Genomic DNA, 21,617 nt, shown 5'->3' on the forward strand with positions numbered 1-21,617 from the left:
CTCAATTTTCATTCATCGACGACGAATCAATGTGGGAATAAGTGATTATTTTTTAACCTAGTCATACAATTTATAGTTTTCTCAATTTATAGATTTATATTATTCTGTTACTGTATTGCCATATATGTATGTGCCTTGTTAATATTGTATTTTGATATAAGTTTTAATTAACTTGAAAGGAATAGTATTAGTATTATTAAAACTATAGTTTTTGTTTGCATAAATCTGCATCCTTCACCTATGAATACGTAGTTTTCATAAAATGGTGGATTCACCAATGACGATAATTATGATTTATGTTTTTTGTATGCATATATTTATACAAATATATATATATATATTTATATATTATATTAAAATTCTGAATGGTACATTGATTATCTTATAAAAAATATTCAAAAAAGAAGGATCGAAGAATCTCTCGGAATCATTTGCTTCTCACATTTTCGTGCCACCAAGTAATAAACTTTTCTCTTTTTTGCCATATTAGTTTCCCTCCATATGTTGCCCACCAAATACCAAAAAGAGTGCCCCCTAAATGTGCAGCATGGTCAAAAACTTTCCAACCCATTAACAATCCTGCAGTGTCCAATGTAATCAATCCTTTAATGGCAGTACTGGCAGTAAAAGTAAACCCTGGTATAAAAACTATCTGCATTAGTGAATTTGGATTAAGAGTCCCAAAGAGACCCAAAACAGCACATATGCAGCCTGAAGCTCCAAGGGATGGAGCAGATGTATTTAATAAAACCTTGGTAACTAATGATACAAACCCAGATACAACCCCAGCGGTAAGATATACCCCCACAAATTGTTCTTTTCCTAAGGCACGAACTATTCCATCACAAAATGAATGAAGTACAAACATATTTACAGCAAAATGAAGAAATGAGTTATGACTGAAGCTTGATAGAAATAGTGGAAAACACTTATTCGAAGAACGCGGATCTGACAAAAAATATCGACGCATTATGCTTCCTTCAAAGCGACGAATCTGCCACATAAGGGTAACGGCAAGATTAAGGCAAAATATAGGCACAAATACTTTTTCACCAGGACTGAGCTGATTCCATAAGTGGTTGATTTCTCGTCTCAGCTCTCCATATTTTTGACTTTTTCGATTAAATATATCTATAGTAGTTTTAGAATGGAAAACTCCGCGAATATTTTCATACTGCCATATAGAAACAGCCGCTAGTGTTGTAGCACCAAAGCCTGCAAATAAAAGTGGAAAAATACACTATCATGGAAATTTTTACCATATATATATATATATATAAATGAACATACCAAGTGTAAAAAGGAAAGGTTTTATCAATGTTCCTGCTGAATTCCCTGTTCCAGATTCCCCTCCATTAATATTTAGACTCTTCACACGAAACGACCTTTTCGTATTATGTATAAGGGAAAAATCCTTCCTTACGTGCCTTAAAAGGCTCAAAGTTCTGGTGGAGCAACACCACATCTATTAGTATTACACCTAATGAAAATTGATAGAAAAAGATAGTGACAGAAAGAAACAATTGAAATTCTTGTTACAATAAATAATTACAATTTTAATTTATATATATTTTAGATAAATACAAATGATATTTATTTAAAAAAATTGAACAAATCTGGTTCGTCATTGTCTTTATCCATTACATACAGATTATCACAAATATTTTCCTTTTCTTTTTATGTTGAACGTGATTCGATATAAAGGATTACTAGGAACACAATTGATTGTATAGGAGTTTCGAAATGTTTGTTGAGGATTCAATTAAAAGTTTTTCTATCAATGCAGAGTTATCTGGACTTTCTGACAACAACTCAATAATAGACATGAGCTCCTTGTAATTATCAATCACCTGAGAAACGTTTTCTTGAAAAGAAGGCAGTGAGGGTGATGATGATGATTTCTCAAGCCCTGAACAACTAATATCCACGTTATTCGTTAGATCGTCTTTAGATACTATGGTGTGCGAATGGCTTAGACAACCTTTTATGACAAAAATTGACTTGAGACTGGATGTATGCTTTGATTTAGGTTTATATTGCTGAAGTGAAAAACGAGCAAAACAAGATTCGCTCTCTCTTTTGGAGCAGACATAAACAAAATAATTACTCTTGGGACGGGAATTTCGGATGATAAAATCTTTTGATGGATCAATATCGTCTGTGATATAGTCTTTGGCCTGTTGGATGTCGCTGAATTTACGAAATATGAAGTTATGGTCATGACCTGCAACAATAATAATTAATATCAACAATTGTACCCATTGGTATTAAACAAAAACTATAATATAGACATTAAAAAAGACCTTGATCACATAGTAGGCTGCATTTTCCTGAAGCGAGATGCCGTTGAAGATTATATCGAAATCCAAATACTTTAAAACAAAGATGACAACTCAAAACGTTGTCCTTCTTCCCACATTTGATGAGTCCCGCATCCTCTTCATAATCTGGAAGAGTCTCCCCATCACTCTCCTCCTCTTCCATCTTTGACTTAAGGGCTATGAGCTTTGTCGACAGACTCGGTTCCCGTCTCCATGACTTTTTCTTCATCTGTGATTATTTCGGAGCTGTAGCTGGTAGATGGCATCAGTACTCATTTGATTGTGTTACTTATTTCATTATGCAGCGCCCTCTTTCACATTTCAATATCACGAAACCTTGGTCACTATTTAATTCAATAGCAACAATTATCAAACCTGGGATCGACGATCTAATAAAATCAAGGACAAAATAATATAAAAGTAATCAACATAGTTGAAAATAATATGAACCTGTAAAAAAAAGAAAACGAAAATTAAAGTGTTAACCCTGATAATTGGAATATTATTGATTATTTTGATCTATGGTAATAATTAATAAATATTATTTAAGCCCAAGGTGACTATATATAAGGTGTGTAGATAAGAAATTTGCAACGCAGTCTGGTTGACGTTAATTGACAACTTTTTTGATTACGTCACAAACGAGCCAAGTTCAGTGTTAACTGTTACTCACTACTGAACTGATAAATGTTAATTAATAATTATTGATAAATATACTAGAAGGCGAAGAAAAATAAAAAAAGTTGTTAACTGCGTGCAAATACATTTAATTCATAGTGATTTGGATGGATCTTTCTTACGAATAATTTGGATATATTCATCCGTATCCACCCCTCCTTTCCTAAGAATTCATATTTTTCCCATTTTGATATCCAATACGCTTTCTGATCCTCTCTTCAAATTCATGTTATCAGTTAAAGGGATCTCGCCTCTTAGTCTTTGTACCTCACTCGGTGGATATCATATTATTTAACAGAAAAAATCCTGCATTGTGCTAATGCCCTTCACATCAATGTCTATGACCTCGTGAATCATTGCCTCTATACTCAAGAATACATAAATTCTCCCAGAGCATCGTATACTTCTACATATAACAACTATGGAGTTCGGTAAAACGACAGAATAATCGACTGAAAGATACAGTGAGGAACAGTGAGAGTTCTCATCCTCCATCCACTGCTCCTTAATTCAAGTTTTTGAGTACTTTTCTTCTTAAGTTAACTCTGCTTCGGGTCAGTCTAAGAAAACTATTTCATTGTTAAGTGTCCTTTATGCATATAACGCAGAAATATATCGTCTATATCAAAAGTTTAAATTAATAGAATTGACTGATAAGAAAATAAAATACTATTATATGATTTATTAATCAATTAGGTTTTTTAATTTGAAATTCATCCTCAATTGACTCCGCAATGATGTCATCAAAATCGCCAGTAAACAAAAGCAAATAGATCTCTTATCGACACACTTATATACAGGGTGTCCACGATAAATTGGAACTATCTTAAAATTCAACCTGCTTGATAAAAATGGAATTTGGAGTGTATTTGTTAATATGAAAAAGTTAGACATGGTATTAAACAATAAATTTATTCATCATGTCCTCCCTCAGCAGCCACCATCTTCTCCATCCTGCCCCTAAAGGATTTGCATGCCCTGATGCAAATCCTTTAGGGGCAGGATGGAGAAGATGGTGACTGCTAAGGGAGGACATGTTGAATAAATCCCTCTCCAACTTCCCCTACCAGTAGTAATCACACGGATTGAGGTCGGGTGAGTTGGAGGGCCAAATGTTGCGATCCCAGAAAGTGATGTCGTGGGAGTTGAAGAGGTTAGTGGTCCTCATGGCGATGTGTGCGGGCGCTGAGTCTTGTTGGAATATGAACTCTCTCCCAGCGGCCGTATCCTTCATCCAGGGGATGATAAACTCCTCCATGACTTCACAGTACCTTATCGCGTTAACCCTTTCCTTGGGATTGAAGAAGAAAGGAGGCATCACCTCACCGGTGCTGCAGATGACACCCAGGGTCATCACGGAGGCCGGGAACTTTGTGGGGAAGACCGCAGGGACTTCTTCTCTCTCCTTGACAAGCCACCTGTCATTCTGGAAGTTGTAGCTTCTGTCGACAGTCCAGTTCTTCTCGTCGGACAAGAAGATGATTCTTCCTCCATGGCTCTTCAGGTCATTGAGGAGACGCTTACCGTTGGTAAATCTGGTGGCCTTCATGGATACCGTGAGGAGTTGTTTGGCCATTCGGTATGACCTGTACCCGAGGTCCTCATTCACAGCCTTGGAGACCAGCTGCTTGCTCACTCCATGGTTCTTGACCAACCTGGACAAGGAAGTCCCCGTCAAAGCCTTGATGGACTTCCGGAGGCCTTCAAGGAAGCGGGGAGTGCGGATTCGGTCACTTCTCATGTTGTGGACCTTGCGGCAGATCTTCCCCTAAACCTCCCAGGCATTGAAGACCCGGTACACTGTGGTCTTGGGGTAGTTAAGAAGCTTGTAGATAGCAGAGGGCTTGTGTCCCGCGCGAGCCAATTCGAGGATGGCGTCTCTCCTTGCTTGTTCCATGATGACTATTGTTTGTTGTCAAAACAATTGTGGTGGAAGTTATAGTATATTGTTCACGCAACCTTTTATATTAGTATGATTTAACCCCAAATATCCACATTATGGATCTGGATGAAGTTTAAAGTAGATCCAATTTATGGTGGACACCCTGTATAGTAACCTTCAATTAAGACAATGTGAATATATATAAAGGTGAGGCAACAAGGATCTGATGTAGTGACGTCACTGTTGCGGCAGTTCAGATAATTTCATTGAAGTGAAGTGCACTAATTTGGATATGTTAAGCAAAAACGTCATCATCTCGAGATTCAAAGCGTTTTGTACCCTGTCCTACTGTCCCAATCCACGAGATAATCAGTATTTTGTATTTACTTGGAAAAATATGATGCTCCAGCATCTTTGGATCTTATTCTGCAGGAGAAAAGATCCGATTAATATTAAAAATGCTAAGATTTGTGATAGATATTTTAGATTCAATGATTTTGAATGGAATCTCTCTTCTTTACTTAAAGGCCAGGAAGAAATTAAAAAGTGATGCAGTCCCCTTACTCCATATTTCCTTTGCATCTCACAGTTCAGATGAACCCAAATCCTCCAGATATATTCCTAATCTCCATTCGTTCAACAAAATCATTATTTCAAAGTATCAAGGATAATGGAATGAAATTCGTTTTAATCACTCATCTAAATCAAGACTGTCTGGAGCATGTATTCTCACAGATTCGTGCAATGCAGGAAACAATACTCATCCATTCCCAGTGGAAGCTTTCAGAAGACTAAAAGTAATTTTAATTGGAAAAAATCATGAACTTGTCTTAAGAAATTCAGCTGTTGAAGAGGAGTGAAATGATGAGGGGGATGGCGAAATTGCTAATAAATCAATAACGAGTCACTTCTTTTCGTCAAATATACAAGAAAATGAGCATGATGAGTGATGACTAGCAATTGAACCATAGGAAACTTTAGAAAATTTTGGACTTCTTGAAGCTCTTGAAGCTGAAAAAGTAATCTCAGCAGATACTGAAGAATCATCCCAAGTTTCCAATGATTGTTCAGATCAGAGTCTGGCTTATATTACAGGATTTTTAGGAAAAAAATTTAAGGAACTTTATCCAAATCTAGGGGAAAAGACATGTGACTTCGGATTTTATGAAGAAACGTCTAGCTCTTGGATTGAATTGGTCTCTAAAGGAGGCTTTACAATCCCCGTGAGTTTTTAAAATTTTGTCATTGTCTGGAAAAGCATTTCAATGCTTTTCATTCTAACCATGAAGACTTAATTGAAAAAAATCCAAACGTATTTGAAAGGTTGCATAATAATCTAATTTAATTGTATCCTAACTGGCCTAAAGGAGTCATCCTATCCTTTGTGAAAACAAGAACAAGAATGAGAGAAATTACCTTAATAAAAAGCTCAATCTGAAGAACACAAGTGCTAATCTGAGAAAACTTACGACAAATTGCTCAATTTTCAAATTAATATTTATTATTCATGTATGGATGTAAAAAAATATGTATGCTATAATTTTAAACTTATTGCTATTCTTTTATTCACCACTCTTTTATTATGTAATAAAATGGTAAATTAGATAATATACATTAAGCATATTAATATAAGCTTACATACAGTTAGTTCATTATTATTAATATGCAAATTAATGTTAGCCTTTTTAAATAATTAGTTATGCAATTGATTTTATTATTCTATAAAGTATCAAGCCAGAATATCGTCAAGTTTTATAATAATCGAAATTAGTATTGGAAAGGATTTACTATTATAGATATTAATATCAATATAAGTTAAATATGTTTGCTTTCCATATTTCTTGGCATGGTCCTAAGTTTACCATTTTGTACTATAAATGAATTTTAATAATATTTATTTACATAATTTGTGTCGCCTTACAAAGTGAATTAAGTCTGCATTTTAAATTATTACATAACAATTTAATAGGACAGAGTGCTATGTGGCTCAACAGTTACGTGATTAAATATTCCTTCTTCTCTGGATAATGAAACAAAAAGACAACCGTAGAATTTCCTTGCTGCCTCCCCTTTATATATAGTCATCTTGATTTAAGCCCAGCGGCTTATCACCTGTTTTTTCTCTCTCTATGCGCCTGTAAACTTGACGTGAATGTAATCCGGAAGAAGGTTTGGGAGGAGAGAAGCTTAGCTGTTATAACTGATGAGTGATAACGCTTTATCACACTCATTTTATAGGCTTGAATTACTCCGATGTTGATCTTCAGTTACACTCTATGTGCAAGAAGGACTTACACTTATTAGTTATAAATCGCAACCAAAACCTCATTGTTACTCTCCGTCTTCCATGACTCATATGACTGAATGTAGAGTTGACAAGTTTGTATCTAAAAACTACTAGTAGAAATTAAAAAAGGAAAAACTGTTGTTGCGTGAGCTCTTTCTTCTTTAATGTTCATTATTCAATAGACAGGTAGTCGTTGCGTTACTTTATCCCTCTGAAGGAAGGGTGGGATATATGTAAAGAAAAAAACTAAGTTTACCGATTAGACATGGAAAAACAGTTGTTGCGTGTTCTTTTTCTTCTTTTGACTTAATTATTTAATAGGTCGTGGAGGTGTTAAATTCTCCGTCTGAAGTAAGCAATATAGCATGTCTTTGGTGTAAATTATTTAAACAATGGATAATTAAATGAATGTAAGTATGTGAATTTAAATATAATTATAATATTTCCTTGCATTAATGCTATTTTAAATAGCATAGAAGGCTCATCTATTTATAGAAGTAATCCCCCCCTCCAAAAAAAGGGTTCTTAATTCAGGTCTACCATATGTTTCACTCCCAACTTCTTCTATAGCTCCTATTTTCCTAACAAAAATCTGAACTCTACACGTGAGCACAAGGACTAGTGATTACTTTAATAAAGTTTATATCACATATTCTCCTTTCTAGAATTAAATAACAGCTTTTGGAAATAAAACATTGTTAAAATCGCTTCTATAAAGAGTATTGCACTCGTTCTAAGTCATATTTTATACAAATCTAACTACTAGAGCTATACTTCTTCCCTGTTGGACTCAGAGTAGAATTGAGGATTGTCAGCAGCGGAGTAATTCCTCTATATGAATTTGGAAAGTTATGAGTTGGAATTTTGTTTATTTTCTTGATCTCATAGCTAATTTAATAAAAAGTTATAACAGCTAAGCTGCTCTCTTCTCAAACAATCTTCAGATTGTCATAGTTACCATATCAATTTTCGGGGATTTTTTTTTAATTACCACAAATCCTTAATTGTAGAGCTGATTTAAACGAACGACTCTGGCTAGTTAATTATTTTGTTGCTACATTCCTATTAATTGATAAAATATTGACATTTTTTCTTTAATTCTCTATCATTCATTTTTTAACTTTTCTATTCAGCTCATTATATTAATTAATTTAATAAATTGTCTAGGACATATTTATAATGTTTTTCTTTTTTTGAATAAAAAAAAATAGTGAGTATTATTTATGTACTTTATCTATCTATTGCAGGATGAGTTGTCATGAGAGCTTAGAGAATTGGGGTGTTCAAATTAATTATTACTATAGGATAATCTATGTTAGGGGGAGATGCACTATTCTAATTTTTGGCATATACATGAACGGATCATTGGGGACAATATATTAATAAAATTATATTAATTAATAAAGGATATCCTTCCATGGAACAATAATGAAATTAAATTTAGCGGTTTTATTACACGACGTGTTATTGTATCTCCATCTAGAGAGATTGTAGTGAAATGTTTCGCCACAAGCCTTTAAGTTGAATCGCCATTCCTTTCCTTCAGAATCTATGGATATATTGTAAGGAGAAGAAAAGAAGACAGGAATCTATGTTGAGAAGAGAATTTAGAATTGTACCGTCCATAGATGAATTGTACATACATAATATTGAATAAAATATATAAATATAAGATCTGCTCCCAAATGGAAATTCCTTTTTTTGCTCTCCTCCCTTTTTAGCTCCTTTAGGCTTATTTAGCAGCTCAAGTCATCATCATCCCTTCGTTATTAACCCTTGCCGCAGAATGAAAGAAAAGGAGAGTAGCAGCTAGTACTAAGGTCGGTACGTAAGAAGAGAGAGAGAGAGAGAGCTATAGAAGAAGAGGAAAAAAGAAAAGAAGAGAAGAGGGAGGAGTTTCCTTCTTTCATTCCCTCTTTCCTGATAGCCGAGAGGCGATAGCTGTGTATATTATGATTGCAATGGGACTTATTTTATGGTTTGTGTGTTTCTCTGTCTATGTATCTATGTAATTCCACCTCTGTATTTCTATCACTCGGGACTTGAATTGATCTGCCAAGGTAATTGGGATTGTCTTCTATCCAGGATTCCAATGCATAATTATTTGATTTCAGATGATGCCGGCAGTGCGAGGTGATGGGATGCGAGGCTTGGCGGTCTTCATCTCCGACATTCGTAACTGTAAATCCAAAGAAGCGGAAATCAAGCGAATCAACAAGGAATTAGCGAACATTCGCTCCAAATTCAAGGGAGATAAAACTCTGGATGGATATCAGAAAAAGAAATATGTGTGCAAGTTGCTCTTTATTTTTCTTCTTGGTCATGACATTGACTTTGGTCACATGGAGGCAGTGAACTTGTTGTCCTCTAATAAATACACGGAGAAACAGATTGTAAGAGGACTCTGGAGCCTTTTGAGCCACGTATTCTAATCCTCTTTCTTCTCTTACAGGGCTACTTATTCATATCCGTGCTTATTAGCCAAAACAGCGACCTTATCAATCTCATCAATCAGTACATCAAGCATGATCTGAATAGTCATAACTCAGTTCACAAGTCTCTTGCCCTTCAATGTATTGCTAATATCGGTTCCAAAGAAATGGCTGAGGCCTTTAGTAATGACATCCCAAGGCTCCTTGTCTCAGGGTAAAAACTAAAATACTTGTCATTCTACATTCTATAACTCCTTCATAAATCATGCATTCACTTCCAGAGAAACATTAGATGTCGTCAAACAATCTGCTGCTCTCTGCCTTCTTAGGCTTTTCAGAACAGATCCCAATATTATCCCTGACGGGGAGTGGACTTCCAGGATTATTCATCTTCTCAATGATCAACATATGGGTGTTGTAACTGCTGCTACGTCGCTCATTGATTCTCTTGTTAAAAAGAATGCAGATGAATATAAAGGATGTGTTTCGCTTGCAGTTTCTCGTCTATCGAGGGTAAATTTGAGGAGACTCATACTTTTAATTTATTAATTCTACTTCTTACGTCATGTATAGATTGTAACATCCAATTATCAAGACTTTCAAGATTATACTTATTATTTTGTTCCCGCTCCGTGGCTCTCAGTTAAACTACTACGGCTCTTACAAAACTATCCTTCACCTGATGATCCAGGAGTGAGGAGCCGGCTCAACGAATGTCTGGACAATATATTAAATAAAGCACAGGAACCTCCTAAATCAAAAAAGGTTCAACACTCAAATGCTAAAAATGCTGTGCTATTTGAGGCCATAAGTTTAATTATTCATAATGACAGGTAAAGAGATCTTCATGTGTCTAATTCACAGTTGATGAAGATATTTTATTTTTAGTGAGCCCAACCTACTTGTTCGAGCTTGTAATCAATTGGGTCAATTTCTTATTCACCGAGAGACAAACCTACGCTACTTAGCGCTGGAGTCTATGTGTCTATTAGCTACTTCTGAGTTTTCTCATGAGGCTGTTAAAAAACATCAAGACACTGTTATTAAAGCTCTTAAAACTGAACGCGACGTATCAGTGAGACAAAGGGCTGTTGATCTTCTTTACGCAATGTGTGATCGTACCAATGCCGAGGATATTGTACTTGAAATGCTCACCTACCTTGAGTCAGCTGACTACTCCATTCGTGAGGAGATGGTACTTAAGGTAGCAATTTTAGCGGAAAAGTATGCTACTGATTACAAATGGTATGTAGATGTTATTCTCAATTTGATAAGGCTTGCCGGGGATTACGTATCCGAAGAAGTCTGGTATCGCGTCATACAGATCGTCATCAATCGTGACGATGTTCAAGGATATGCAGCTAAAACTGTTTTTGAGGTATTTCAAATTTTCATCAAACTAACTTTATTTCCCATAAATTTATATTCATTCTTTCGTTAGGCCCTTCAAGCACCTGCGTGCCATGAAAATATGGTTAAAGTGGGGGGATACATTTTAGGAGAATTCGGTAATCTAATTGCTGGAGATGAACGTTCTTCACCCATGGTGCAATTCCGACTTTTGCATTCAAAATATCATTTGTGTTCCTCATCAACTAGAGCTCTTCTTCTGACAACATACATTAAATTCATCAACTTATTCCCTGAAATTCGAAAAGAGATCCAGGATGTTTTCTGTGTAGATTCTAATTTAAAGTCTGCAGACGCAGAGCTTCAGCAAAGGGCTTCCGAATATCTTGCTTTATCTAAAATAACCTCTCTGGATGTGCTTGCAACAGTTCTTGAGGAAATGCCTCCATTTCCAGAAAAGGAATCTTGTGGATTACTTAACTTACTTAAAAAGAAACGCCCTGGCCGTGTTCCTCACAATCCAGAAATTAAAGCTTCGGGTGATGATACTGTAGCAAATAACAAAATTTCTATCGAACCTCCATCTAATGGAGGTGGTTCTGCGGATTTACTCGTACTAGGGGATACCTCTGTTCCATCTGCTAACACTGTCGCTGTAAACGGAAATGATCTTGATCTTGGAGGAGATTCTCCTACGGATAATATCAAAAAGTGAGTACATTTCTGTTTATATTCTCGGTTTACTACATTCAATTAATTAATTTCCCATCATTGAAAGGTTTTACTGTAAAAATAATGGCGTTTTGTATGAGAGTGATATTATTCAGATTGGTGTAAAAACGGAATGTCGCAGTAATTTAGCTAGAATTGCTTTATTTTATGGAAATAAGACATCATTCCCATTTTTGGTTAGTAAATGCATCTGATTATTGCTATGTTTGTTATTAACTTGATTTGTTTTATGAAAAAATATTACAGAACTTCCAACCTATAGTAACAAATAGTCCAGATCTGCAAAGTCATATTACTCTCCAAGTTAAGTCTGTCGATTCCACAGTTGAAGCAGGGGCTCAATTCCAGCAAATGGTTAATGTCGAATGCTTATCAGATTTCATTGGACAACCTGATATTGCTCTTTCTTTTACTTGTAATGGTACTCCTCATAAAGTAGCCTTAAAACTTCCTATTGCCATCAATAAATTCATGGAACCCACAGAGATGAATGATGAAGCCTTTTTCTCCCGTTGGAAAAATCTCAGCATGTAAGTACTTTCCTCTTATAATGGAATATGTTATTTTTATATTTATAAAAATTGTTCTTCTATATTTTCTCTATATAGACCTTCGCAAGAATCACAAAACGTATTTAAAGCAAATGTTGCAATGGACAATACTCAAGTAAAGACGAAACTTATCGGATATGGGTTTTCGTTATTAGAAAATATCGATCCAAATCCGGAAAACTTCGTATGTGCTGGTATCATACATACGCGCTTTGTTCAAATAGGTTGCCTTTTGAGATTAGAGCCTAATAACTTAGCAAATGTAAGAACATTTTATATCATGGGTTATTAATATTCTCATGATAACCATTTTTCTCTTATTTCCTTTTCTAGATGTATCGCCTGACTGTTCGAACGAGCAAAGACACAGTCTCTCAACATATTTGCGCTATCCTCACTGAACAATTTTAATATGAAATTAGTATATATTTAATACAATTATATGCATTATAAAATTGATCATGATGATACTTTTTTTATTATTTATCATCCAATTATTGAGTTTGTTAATAATTATACTGTAATAAGCTATAAAAGGAGGAAGAAGTACTAATTATTAGTGGCAAGAAAAAGAAATATGAAAGTTGATGAGTATTATTATTGTATAATATGTAATTTTCTTTTTTTCTGTTAATTAAAAAAAAAAAAAAAACACACACACAAATACATAATTGTCTTAAACATGGATCCTGAAAACGGATATTCAATCACATATTATTATTAAGTCCAGTTGGCATCTTCCTTCTTCTTTTCTGGCTCTTTCTTTCAATGAGAGAGAGAGAGTGAAATTATTGAATTAATTATTTGCTTAAAGTTGAGAATTTATCCTGTTATTTGAACATTCCTGAACATCTTAGCGACATTATTTTTTTTTTATTCTTTATTTTTTTGTGTTATTTAAAAAGAAGTGGAAACATATTCATCTAATTACTATTATTAATTGTTATTGTTGAAAGAAGAAAAAAATACAAAATAAAGTTATGAATTATACATAATGTGTGATCTTTTATTATATTAGATACTCTCTTAACGAGGCCCTTGATCTGATGTCATGGGTGAACTTACGAGATGTTTTAATGATTTTTATTTAAATCACGCATATATGTACATATACGTATATTTGTATGTATGTAAATACTTTTTCTTCTTTGGAAAATGGGCTTTCATATCATAGTAAGATATATGTAGAGAAAGCCCTTCCTGAGAGAGAAGTTTATAAAGAGTGGCAGGATAGGGCTTAATCAATGATTGAGTTAGAAGGAGCTGCATGTACGTACATAAACTGGATTCTTCCATTCCATCAGCTGAAGAACAATACTTCGTTTAGTATCAAAACTTTGATGGGTATTAGAATGTTGATGAAGAACTTCAAATGGAGGAAAATGAGAAAATGTTTGCTTAAGTACAAGAAGTGCAACTAAGTCTTCTTAAGCCTTGTTTAGGAAAGAAGGAAATATCCTTTGATTGGATTCTTTTTTAGTTCCTTCAAATCTCTTCATTTCTTCTTTATTTTGAACTATCGAAAATTATATTCTTATTATTCTGCAAAAAGTTATATCTAAAAAAGACGATGAAAAATCGGAACGTTGTTTCATTTTCATACCTATTCTGTGATGTGTTTAATCAAGTACTTGTATTATAATGGCCTTTGCGTCGCCGGCCGTTGCGTCGGCGACGACCTCAGAAGAGGCCAATGCAAAAAAAGGTAATGATCGGGCCCAAGACTCGGTTTATCGGTCCAAAGAAGAGGAAGAAAGTAATAGACTTGAACGTGAAGCCAGATCTATAGCTATTGAAAAAGCATATGTACATGATGTATACGAACATATGTCCAAATATGTATCAGACTCCAGATTTAGAACTTGGCCGAGAGTTCGTCAATTTCTTGATGAACTGGAGTTTGGATCTCTTGTTTGTGACGTTGGTGTGTATCTTTTAATTTCGATCTGTAGTTCCAAAGTGTCTCTAAATTTAATTTAAAACATTTTTTATAGGTTGTGGAAGAGGTAAATATTTAGGGATGAATCCTAATGTTTTTACTGTTGGTTCTGATCGATGCCGTTCTCTAGCCCAGATCTGTCGAGAAAAGGACCATGAAATCTTACATTGTGATAATCTTTATTTGCCATTTCGGGACGAGAGTTTGGATGCAGTTTTATCTATAGCAGTTATTCATCATGTAGCTACGGCTGAAAGACGGGTACGTGCCATAAAGGAACTTTCCAGAGTATTGCGAGTTGGTGGAAGACTAATGATATCAGTTTGGGCAATGGAACAACGGCATCGTAAGGTAATTTTTTGCAATTTCATTCTGGCATGAGAAAAAATAATATACATATGTATGTATCATTACTCGTTAGTTCGAATCTCAGGACGTTCTAATCCCTTGGCACAAACCTCCTCCTCTTACTATGCATTGCGGAATGGAACGAGTTGTAACCACTAGTGGAGGAGCCAGTGCATTATCAACGTGTACAACTTCCGAAGACGATGTAAACCATTACCATGCGTATTCTCAAGGATCAGATAGTGGAGAATGGTATCAACATAGAGGATCGAGGTATCCATTTAAAAAATATATATATAATGAAATATAAGACTTTCTTAAATTTTATATGTTTATTCATTTAGACGAAAAAATCGAAATAAAGGGCGCTCAATTGATACATCGAATATTGCACATGAATCCGCTGGATTTTTGGCCGGTCAAAGTTCTTCAGATCTATCATCTCCAAATGAATCTTGCTATAGTTTTGTCCGAAGAGCAATACAAAAGTTTTCTACAACGAAGCGACACGCCATGCATGAAGACTCTTCATTATCTTATCCACAACGGTTTCCATGGTTTAATTTTGATCAAATGTACAAACATACCTCGGAAGGAGGCGGTCCATTATCGTTATTAGAGGATAGCCATGGGCTCTTTAATGATGACAGTTCCGGCGAAAGTATCGGAGATTTACCAATCGAGCTTCGTCACTTAGAATCTCATGAGGATAAACCCTCCTCCATATCCGTCCTAGATACAAATGTTAGTAATAAGAGAAATCCTTTACTCGCCACTACGGGTCTATCAAAAATGTCGAAAAGTCTAGATTTTCTACATAATAAAGCCGTCAAGCGTAAGGCTTTTTCAGAAAGAGCCAATACTTTTGATTCGCCTCCTCGTCCAATTACGAGAATTCTAAAAGGGTCAAGTACTATTCCGACTACTGTTCCTAATAATATGAACAACAATTTTGCCCAAGAATCTCAAAAAGACGTTAATCGTGTTGTAATGGTGGTCGAGGACAATAATTCAGTTTTTGAAGAAGTAAAAGAAACTGATGGGTTATTAAAAGATTTGAAAAAGAGTCTTAGTGCATCATTAAGATCCTTTGATTTTTCCTTTAAATCAGGTTCTTTATCTAGTCTTTCTTCTGGAAAGTCAATCGTTAGTAATTATTCAATTAAATCTGATTCTGGCATTGGCCTTAATCCATCAAAACGTAAATTTCATCATATTAAATCACGTACTTGGGATTCAGAGCCTCATTTGGATGAGCCTCGTGCTTACCATTGTGATTATCCATCTTCAACTACAACAAATACGACTTCATCTGCATCCTCTTTATTGTCCTCTACCGGAGGAGGTGGAGTAATCACTGCCGCTTCTACATCTTTACCATCCTCCGCTTCATTACTTCCCATGGTATCCGTCTCACCAGCATTAGATAAAAATAAAGGAGTTGTTGAATCGGGTAAATTAATGAAAGCCATAAAGGAAGTTAACGAAAGCGATCTTAGTGAAAATACTACTCCTGTAAATAGCCCGGGACCCCTTCAAATTCTTGCTCATCAAGCTGCTGTAACGTCTATGAAAACATCAGGGAAAAAGCATGTGCTGGTTAAACAAAAACCAAGCTTTTATTTTCCAGATACTCCTTCATCTGAGTTAGTTTCTACAAATGCCTCTAAAAGTGAATCAAGTTTCGAGGATAAATCGAAATCCTTGGAATACGATAGTGATAAAACTCCTTGTATTGCTTCTATAGAAGAGATTGAAGAAGATGAAGAAGTAGAAAAAGAAACAACACAATCACATTCCAAACAAGTTTCCTTCGAGGATATAAAAGAGGAAGTTAAATCCATGCCCTTACTTAAAAGTACTCCTTTCCTTCTAGCATTGCCCCCTAAAGGTATTCTAAAACAAAGATCGCTCAATGATGAACTTTTTTCAAAAGATAGAGTAGAAGCCAACATACAAGTTCGTAAAAAACTTTTGTCGAAGCAGAGATCTCTACCCGAGAGTAAAACCCGGTCTCTTAAGGATAGTGTTTTTGCTTTAGCTAAATGTAACAACAAAAGATTTGAGAATCTAAAAAACACATTACTAAGATCCCAGGATGATTCGGAATGTTTAAAAAGTGCAAATGTATTGGGAGGTAAGAGTGGGAATGATGTTGGAAGTTACCCCTCTAAATGTCCTTCGTCAAGCTCAGTATCTGAGGATGGACAAGATAAAATACATGAATCAAAATCAACCCCAGTTTCCCCAAGGAACACAACAACGATTCGAAGAGGGTTTGTTCGTATTTTCTCAAATTGGAGCTCAACATCAACCGAGGATAAACGGAGTTCCTCGGTTAATTACTCGGTTGATGACCCCTCTTTCACATTGAAAAAGGGAGTGACAATTCAGCCTTTAGATGTAAGAGGTCGAGATATACTAGATTCTGCTACTAGAAGAAGTTTATTTCAACGTAGAACTCATCACCGTGGTGCAGCCTCTCCCTTAAGTCCGCAGCAGTTGGAAGCATTAACCAAGGAAAACGTCGAAAATCTTTCTCCAACGCTCAGACGCTGCTGTTTAGATTGTTCGGGAGGAGATTTGGTCGTTGTGGAGCGAGAGAGGAAATTATCAAGAGGGGATAACGCGTCAGATTCTTCAAGCAAGGATGGAAGTATACAAAGTGACACTTCTCTGGATTCAGAAGATTCTTGTGTCTCAGTCATTTTTATACCTCCTAGTTCTGATAATAGTAACGCTGTTTTTAAGAAACAGAGATCAACTTCCAATTCTTCTGAATCATCTGAATCTGCTCACTCCGGAAGAGTTAGTCCAATGTCACCAGGTGGAACAACTCGACTTAGTTCTCCCGTGAAAGGAAATGGAAAAATCGGTAAGTTTAAGTCGGAAGAAGGAAGTAAAGATGCAATTTATATATTGGAACAAACTAGAACTTTAGAAAAAATTGATGAACGTCACACAGAGAGTGAATCAGAGGAAATGGGTAATGATAAAGAAGACGAAGAATATGCTTCTAATGCTGATATGTGTCTGAAACTCCCGGAAAAAGTCATTGAAGTACAGAAATCGATTGTTCCTTCAAGGAAAGCCAGCGAAACAAAAAATTTAAAAATGGATGATTCTGAAGTTAAAGAAATAATCCACACTCTTCCTAAATTTTTTTCACATTTAGAGAAAAAAAGTTTTGAAATGGAAGACATCCCTAATGAAAACCCAATTAAAAATCAAACCCCAAATATTGCTACTCGTCCACTTGGATTAAGACGAGGAAGTGTTCATACTTCTTCTTTAAAAAATAAAAACTCTAACTTAAACTACCCCATTGTTCGTCATCATCCTTTATTTGCTAAACAACCAAAGACCGGTAGCAATTTCAGTTCATTACTTGCTGGTAAAAACGTTCGTATTATCCGTCAAAGAGGTGAACAAGCGCTTCATTGCTTTGAAATATTTAATCCCGAAACCGACGACTTAGATTCAGATACTGAGTCGTCATCATCATCATCCACCACTACTGATGATGACTCCAATGCTAGTGTTGAAAGTGTTGTCTCTGCCCGTGATACAGCTGAGAAACGTCGAGCCATTTCTCTAGAACAAAACAAACCCCCCACGGTTATAATTACTGATGAGGATGTAGATAAAGTGGTGGATGAAGTCGTCATATCTGACAAAGAAGAGTCTACAACACTAGAAGATGAAGAATTTGATGAAGAGTCTGCTGTTGTTCTGGAAGATGATGAAGAAAAAATGAAAGATTGTTCTTCTACAGATAGTAGTGAAATGTCTTCTGAATTAATGGAGCGTTCAGAGAGAAGGAGACAGAGTTTATTAGATTTATTAGATGAAAATTTAGTCATACTTAATAGCATTGGTATCGCTGCACCTACTGCCGATTATATTTCTAGAAGAGAAAAAGCTTTAGCTAAATTTGAAAGTCAGAATAAATTAGATATATGTTTTGAGTCTTCTGAAGAGCTGCAAGAATCTGGAAACATAAGTACAAATACTGACAATAACTTGGGTTCTAATCCACTTGCCAAAGAAGAACTTCGTTCCGTTTCGTCTATTAATCAAAGGACAACTAGAAAGCCTCTTCTTTTTAAAGCCCAATCCTTTGATAATCCTAGACCAAGTTTAAAATTAACGTCCTCCTGCTGGATAACGAAAAGCGTCGACTGTGAAACGGAGGAAGCTCCAAGAGAGCCCACATTACGTAAAAAACCTCCTATGCTTCGACAAGCATCTGCTCAATCGGATAGTTCCTGCGGAGATACTCGTCTCCCAAACAAATTAGATATACAACATTGTCATCCAGAGTCTTCCTCATCTATTCTTAGCTGTTGCAGTTCAGATGGAAGTTCATCTGATGTAAGCGGGAGAATAAGTAAAACTCCTTCTCCAAATAGGGGTCAAATTGATATCCTAGGTAAAAAGGCTCCGAGACCACAGCCCAAGCGCCCTTGGATGAGATCTACATCTATGATAGTAGAAGAAAAGAAAAGCGAAGCTCCAATTAGATCTCGCCGCGTCTCAGGGAGTGCAGTATTACCTGGAATTGTTGATGATGATATCATGGCTCAAACGGAAAGTCTTCTGAAAGATGATGGAACTATTTCAGCATCAAAGCTCTATGAATTAGATCCTCGCTATGAAAAAACTGCCACTGGACCCCCCATGAGCGACACGGAGAGTATTTGTAGTTTTCCGTACAGAAGACTAGAAAAACAAAAGCTTAAATCTAATAGAGATGATTCCATGGAGTCTTCTTCGACTTCCGCGAAATCCTCTGTACAGCATAGCGATACTAGCTCTCTTTTTTCTCATAGATTCTCCACAATTTCAATTTCTTCAAATGTGAGCTCTGAAGTATCCTTTGGGAATACTTCTATAGTCAGTGGAAGTTCTTGCTACTTGGCCTCAATGTCCTCTGCAGATTTTGATGACCGTCCCGGATTGGTTTCGAGTTTTTCATTGAGTGAAGCAGATGAAAATGAGTATCTTCAAAACATGGAAAAAGAACAGACGAAGAATCGTATGGACACATCAAGAGCAAAGTCTGTGTTTCGAAGAGAAGAGAACCAGCAGGCCAGGTGGACCCATGGAACTAATGAATCCGAATCTACTGGGAGAACGAAAAGTGACGAAGATGATTCCTTAGTCACAACGCGACTACGACTTCCCACTGAAACAAGCATCGAAACCAGTATTGAGAATCCAGCTTATACTCTAGCTCAGGAAGAGAAGCTTTTTCGTAAAATGGGTGATAAGGAGGAAGGCGTTGATGAGGATGATCAAGTTTCAATACCTCCAAAATCTGGTAACAATGGGAAGCATCCCAATGCTGGGATACGACCGCTGAGCGGTGCAAGTTCCCAGGAATCTCTCCATTCTGACTCGAGTCAGCAACAAACACAGCATCGTTACTATCATGTTTTTCGCGAAGGAGAATTGGATCATCTCATTAATACCTATGTTGAGAATCTTCATATTATAAATTCATATTACGATCATTCAAATTGGTGCATCGTCGCTGAAAAGGTCAATGTTTGGACAATTTAATAATTACCTACTACCTACTTCCTTTTTTTACATTTTGTTATTGTACTGGTATGTACTCGCAAATAATAATTAATTAATATGTAACTTACATACAAATTTATCTGTGTCTTGTCTTCTACAATCTACTCTATTTATACATTTCATACATCAATATCACTCATAAGCCTCTCCACCTTTTTCTTAACTACTATATACTTTTGTGAATGTTATCATTACTCAAGACAATAATTATTATTATCAGTCTTTCCTCTACCGATTGATTATAATGTTTCTTTGTACAAAAATCTTCAGTTTAGAGTACTATTAAACGAAAAATGATAAAACTGCATTATATATCCATAATAATATTTATCCACCAAAACCCCCACTCCCTCAAATCAAGCACACTTACTTATCAAAGATTCCTCATCAGCCCTCTCCAAGCCTTTATACTTCTCATACACTCACTCAAAATATTACATACAAGACTCAATATCGTATCTTTATTTATATTATTATTATTACAAATCTATGAGCACAACAATTCCCAAAAAATAATTTCTATTTTTTGTTTTCTTGTTAGTTCTTTCCGTTTATATATATATATATATATATATTTAAAGAAATCTATGTTATATGTCTGTGATTCATTTTTAATTATCATGATGATTCAATTGTACTGCCTTGGGGGTCTTTTAGCGAACGATCCAAGCAGTTACAACGTGAATGAAGTCATACACTCATAACACATCCCAAACACCCTCCTCTCATCCATTTTCTTCAACAAATATACTAAAAGCCAAAAAATCAAATCAAATGGTCCTATATATTTTTGCTTGAAGAAAATGACACAAACTCTTAATTCATGATTTTTTTTCCCTCCTTCTCAAAGGTTTGGTGATGTTGTCGTCGTCAATAGATCAATTATTATAACTATAAATATCATCACTATGCCTTTGAGGCATGTAATAAACATAATTAATTAATACAAATTACCTATTTTTATAATACAACTACAAAGTATATACATACGTTCAAATATGTAACAAAGTTTAACTAATTAATATTATTATTATTCCAATCAAAGTTTGTATCAAATGAAATAACTACATACATACATATTAACAAATTCCATAGTGTTTCTAAACTGTGTTAAATGATTAAAAAAAAAATGTATAATGATCATTTATTTATGTTATTATTCATTAAAATTAGTTCTCAATCATCCATGACCCCCTCCCCCTCAAAAAAACCATTCTTTCTATACCTTTTCCTTCATTTAACTCCTCTGTTTTTCAATGGCAAATAAATATATACAAGAAAATAATGGTTTCTTTCCCATTTATTTATTCATCTATTCATTTGAAGGGCTACAGAGTCCATGTTATGTTAAAAAAAAGAAAAAAAAATGAACCAAGACAATTTGAAGAATGTTTTAGAAGAGAATTGGTTAGCTGTCATGCCGTTTGATTAGATTACCTGCAAGCAGCTAGGATATCAAAGAATGGCCATCATCATTTCTATTCTGGGTCCAAAAGGAATTTAGGAGCGTC

At 35.3% G+C, this 21,617-nt stretch overlaps 4 protein-coding genes across 6 annotated transcripts; 2 read left to right on the forward strand and 2 right to left on the reverse strand.

The window, feature by feature from the left end:
- Positions 1 to 293: 293 nt before the first annotated feature.
- On the reverse strand, positions 294 to 1,481 carry rho-7 (rhomboid family intramembrane serine protease rho-7). Its single transcript, XM_040713492.2, has 2 exons — positions 1,291 to 1,481; positions 294 to 1,215 (listed from the first exon to the last, which is right to left on the reverse strand). Exons 1-2 carry the CDS (start codon positions 1,463 to 1,465, stop codon positions 428 to 430), a joined length of 963 nt encoding a protein of 320 aa, XP_040569426.1. The 5' UTR covers positions 1,466 to 1,481; the 3' UTR covers positions 294 to 427.
- On the reverse strand, positions 1,481 to 4,944 carry LOC139905332 (uncharacterized). 3 transcript variants are annotated; one of them, XM_071888240.1, is made up of 3 exons: positions 4,067 to 4,944; positions 2,304 to 3,837; positions 1,481 to 2,224 (listed from the first exon to the last, which is right to left on the reverse strand). In XM_071888240.1, the coding sequence occupies exons 2-3, from the start codon at positions 2,548 to 2,550 to the stop codon at positions 1,710 to 1,712; spliced, it is 762 nt and encodes a 253-aa protein (XP_071744341.1). In that variant the 5' UTR covers positions 2,551 to 3,837; positions 4,067 to 4,944; the 3' UTR covers positions 1,481 to 1,709. The 3 variants fall into 3 exon arrangements, with proteins under 3 accessions (XP_071744341.1, XP_071744342.1, XP_071744340.1); XM_071888241.1 differs by having other exon boundaries at positions 2,304 to 2,710; positions 4,067 to 4,928; XM_071888239.1 differs by having other exon boundaries at positions 2,304 to 4,927.
- Positions 4,945 to 7,850: 2,906 nt separating this feature from the next.
- AP-2alpha (adaptor protein complex 2, subunit alpha) lies at positions 7,851 to 13,223 on the forward strand. Its single transcript, XM_040711385.2, has 11 exons — positions 7,851 to 9,228; positions 9,283 to 9,561; positions 9,621 to 9,814; positions 9,882 to 10,113; positions 10,174 to 10,433; positions 10,489 to 10,978; positions 11,042 to 11,661; positions 11,729 to 11,858; positions 11,929 to 12,212; positions 12,291 to 12,495; positions 12,567 to 13,223. Exons 2-11 carry the CDS (start codon positions 9,283 to 9,285, stop codon positions 12,642 to 12,644), a joined length of 2,772 nt encoding a protein of 923 aa, XP_040567319.1. The 5' UTR covers positions 7,851 to 9,228; the 3' UTR covers positions 12,645 to 13,223.
- A 249-nt stretch (positions 13,224 to 13,472) lies between these two features.
- fid (fire dancer) lies at positions 13,473 to 21,391 on the forward strand. The gene is made up of 4 exons (XM_040711384.2): positions 13,473 to 14,157; positions 14,228 to 14,523; positions 14,594 to 14,793; positions 14,865 to 21,391. Exons 1-4 carry the CDS (start codon positions 13,875 to 13,877, stop codon positions 20,083 to 20,085), a joined length of 6,000 nt encoding a protein of 1,999 aa, XP_040567318.1. The 5' UTR covers positions 13,473 to 13,874; the 3' UTR covers positions 20,086 to 21,391.
- The last annotated feature ends 226 nt before the right edge of the window (positions 21,392 to 21,617 follow it).

Source organism: Lepeophtheirus salmonis, chromosome 5 (genome assembly GCF_016086655.4).
Source record: "Lepeophtheirus salmonis chromosome 5, UVic_Lsal_1.4, whole genome shotgun sequence".
Lineage (NCBI taxonomy): Eukaryota > Metazoa > Arthropoda > Copepoda > Siphonostomatoida > Caligidae > Lepeophtheirus > Lepeophtheirus salmonis.